General features: G+C 43.9%; 1 protein-coding gene across 1 annotated transcript; it reads left to right on the top strand.

The window, feature by feature from the left end:
• The first annotated feature begins 477 nt into the window (after positions 1-477).
• On the top strand, positions 478-1,431 carry LOC139018076 (olfactory receptor 52K1-like). Its single transcript, XM_070426716.1, has one exon. The coding sequence runs from the start codon at positions 478-480 to the stop codon at positions 1,429-1,431; it is 954 nt and encodes a 317-aa protein (XP_070282817.1).
• Positions 1,432-2,054: the final 623 nt, after the last annotated feature.

A 2,054-nucleotide genomic window follows, 5' to 3' on the forward strand; every position in this document is an offset into this window, starting at 1 on the left:
GAAATCTTGGACAGTTTCTGATGAAGGTTAGTGGTATAATACTAGGGAGCCAATGTTGATTACCTCTAGCACCAGCATTCAGAACTTGGAACTATGAGCATGAGAGGAAAATTTCTTTTTAACATCAGCTCCTGAGCATTTAAATATGGTTATGTGAATTGTCCCAGATTATAGATGTATTAGGATATCTAATACTGGAACCTGGTTTCTGAACTTCTTGTCCAGTGCATTTCCACTGGACCCAGTTGTCTTACCTCGTCTGTGTTTTAAGATCTTGCAGAAATATTGACTAAGTTGAAAATTATTTTTGACTGTTTTCTGAAAAGTATGGGGAAAGAGTGATGGTGATGGTGGTGTTAGTGAGACCACACTAGTATATCCTGAACTTCCAACACTCATATCATTGAATTTAACCTGCTACTTTTTTTTTTTCTTTTTTTGCAGTGGTTCTTTGCTCTTCTGAGTGAGATGGTCACCATGATTCTTTCCAATACTTCTTATCTCTTCCCACACACTTTCTTCTTGGCTGGCATTCCAGGACTGACTGCCGCACACATTTGGATCTCACTTCCGTTTTGCTTCATGTTCTTCCTGTCAGTGACTGGGAATGGTGTTCTGCTTTTTCTTATTCGAACAGAACGCTGCCTTCACCAGCCCATGTTTTTCTTTCTTGCCATGCTCTCCTTTGTCGACCTGGTTCTTTCCCTCTCCACTCTGCCCAAGATGCTGGCCATTTTCTGGTTTGGCGCTACAGCCATCAGCTCCCACTCCTGTCTTTCCCAGATGTTCTTCATCCATGCATTCTCTGCCATGGAGTCAGGAGTGCTAGTGGCCATGGCCCTGGACCGCTTTGTGGCCATCTGTAACCCACTGCGTTATGCAACCATTCTTACGCCAGTTGTTGTGGCCAAGATTGGAGGCCTAGTGGTGCTGCGAGGTGTGGGGTTGACCATCTCCTTTCCAAGCCTGGCCCATCGGTTGCCCTATTGTGGTTCCCACACAATTGCCTATACCTACTGTGAGCATATGGCGGTGGTGAAATTGGCCTGTGGAAACACCACTGTGGATAACCTCTATGCCTTTGCCGTGGCAATCTTTCTTGGGGTGGGGGATGTGGCCTTTATTGCCTACACCTATGGGCAGATTGTGAGGACCGTAATTAATTTTCCTTCATCTGAAGCACGTGCTAAAGCAGGCAGCACGTGTACTGCTCATGTCTGTGTTATCCTCTTCTTCTACGGCCCAGGCTTTCTTTCTGTGGTCATGCAGCGCTTTGGCCCACCCACAGCCTCTGCTGCCAAGGTCATCCTTGCAAATCTCTACTTGCTCTTTCCCCCTGCGCTGGACCCCATTATCTATGGGGTCAAGACCAAGCAGATCCGGGAGCAACTGTTTAAAATTCTAACCCCCAAGAGAATTGATCCCACCTGATTATAGTTCTCATCATCTGGACCTCAAGGACCAGGATGACCACCCCTCTGGGGTGGGAGACCCACAGCTCAGGCTATTTACCTGGTGAGGACAGTGAAGGGAAAGCAAATAAAATTGTCCTGAGTATTTGGAAGTTGGGAAATCTCTTCTGAGGTCTATGGTGTTTAGATATTGTGATGGAAAATTGAGAAGGGCTGGGTATCTCAACTGATCAACCAACAAATAATTTTTGATACCCTTTTTTTCTAAAAGCTTATGATCTACTGTGTTGATAAGATAAATGCATCATGTAATGAAGAAACAATTAGGACTTTGACGAACATGAATCAAGTGACTTAGGAGTTCAGGAAGAGATGAACTGGGTGCCAGTTTTAAACATACGAAAACTAGGGCCACTTTCTACCACATGACACCGACATATGAAAAGTTTGTGGGAGTGGAGAGGCTCTCTCATCAGAAAAATTTTGGCATTACAGAAAAAGGGTTCAAAAATTATGGAGATACTTTAGAGTATCCAGTTTATGAGAGAAACTCCTTATATAGTCATGTTCATTCTCACTCCAGAATTGCAGCTAAAGCTTTAATTTATTCCATGTATTTTTTCAGCCTGGTTTTGAGTGAAT

Source organism: Myotis yumanensis, unplaced genomic scaffold, assembly GCF_028538775.1.
Source record: "Myotis yumanensis isolate MYYU_CA2020_CCGP unplaced genomic scaffold, mMyoYum1.0.hap1 SCAF_10, whole genome shotgun sequence".
NCBI lineage: Eukaryota > Metazoa > Chordata > Mammalia > Chiroptera > Vespertilionidae > Myotis > Myotis yumanensis.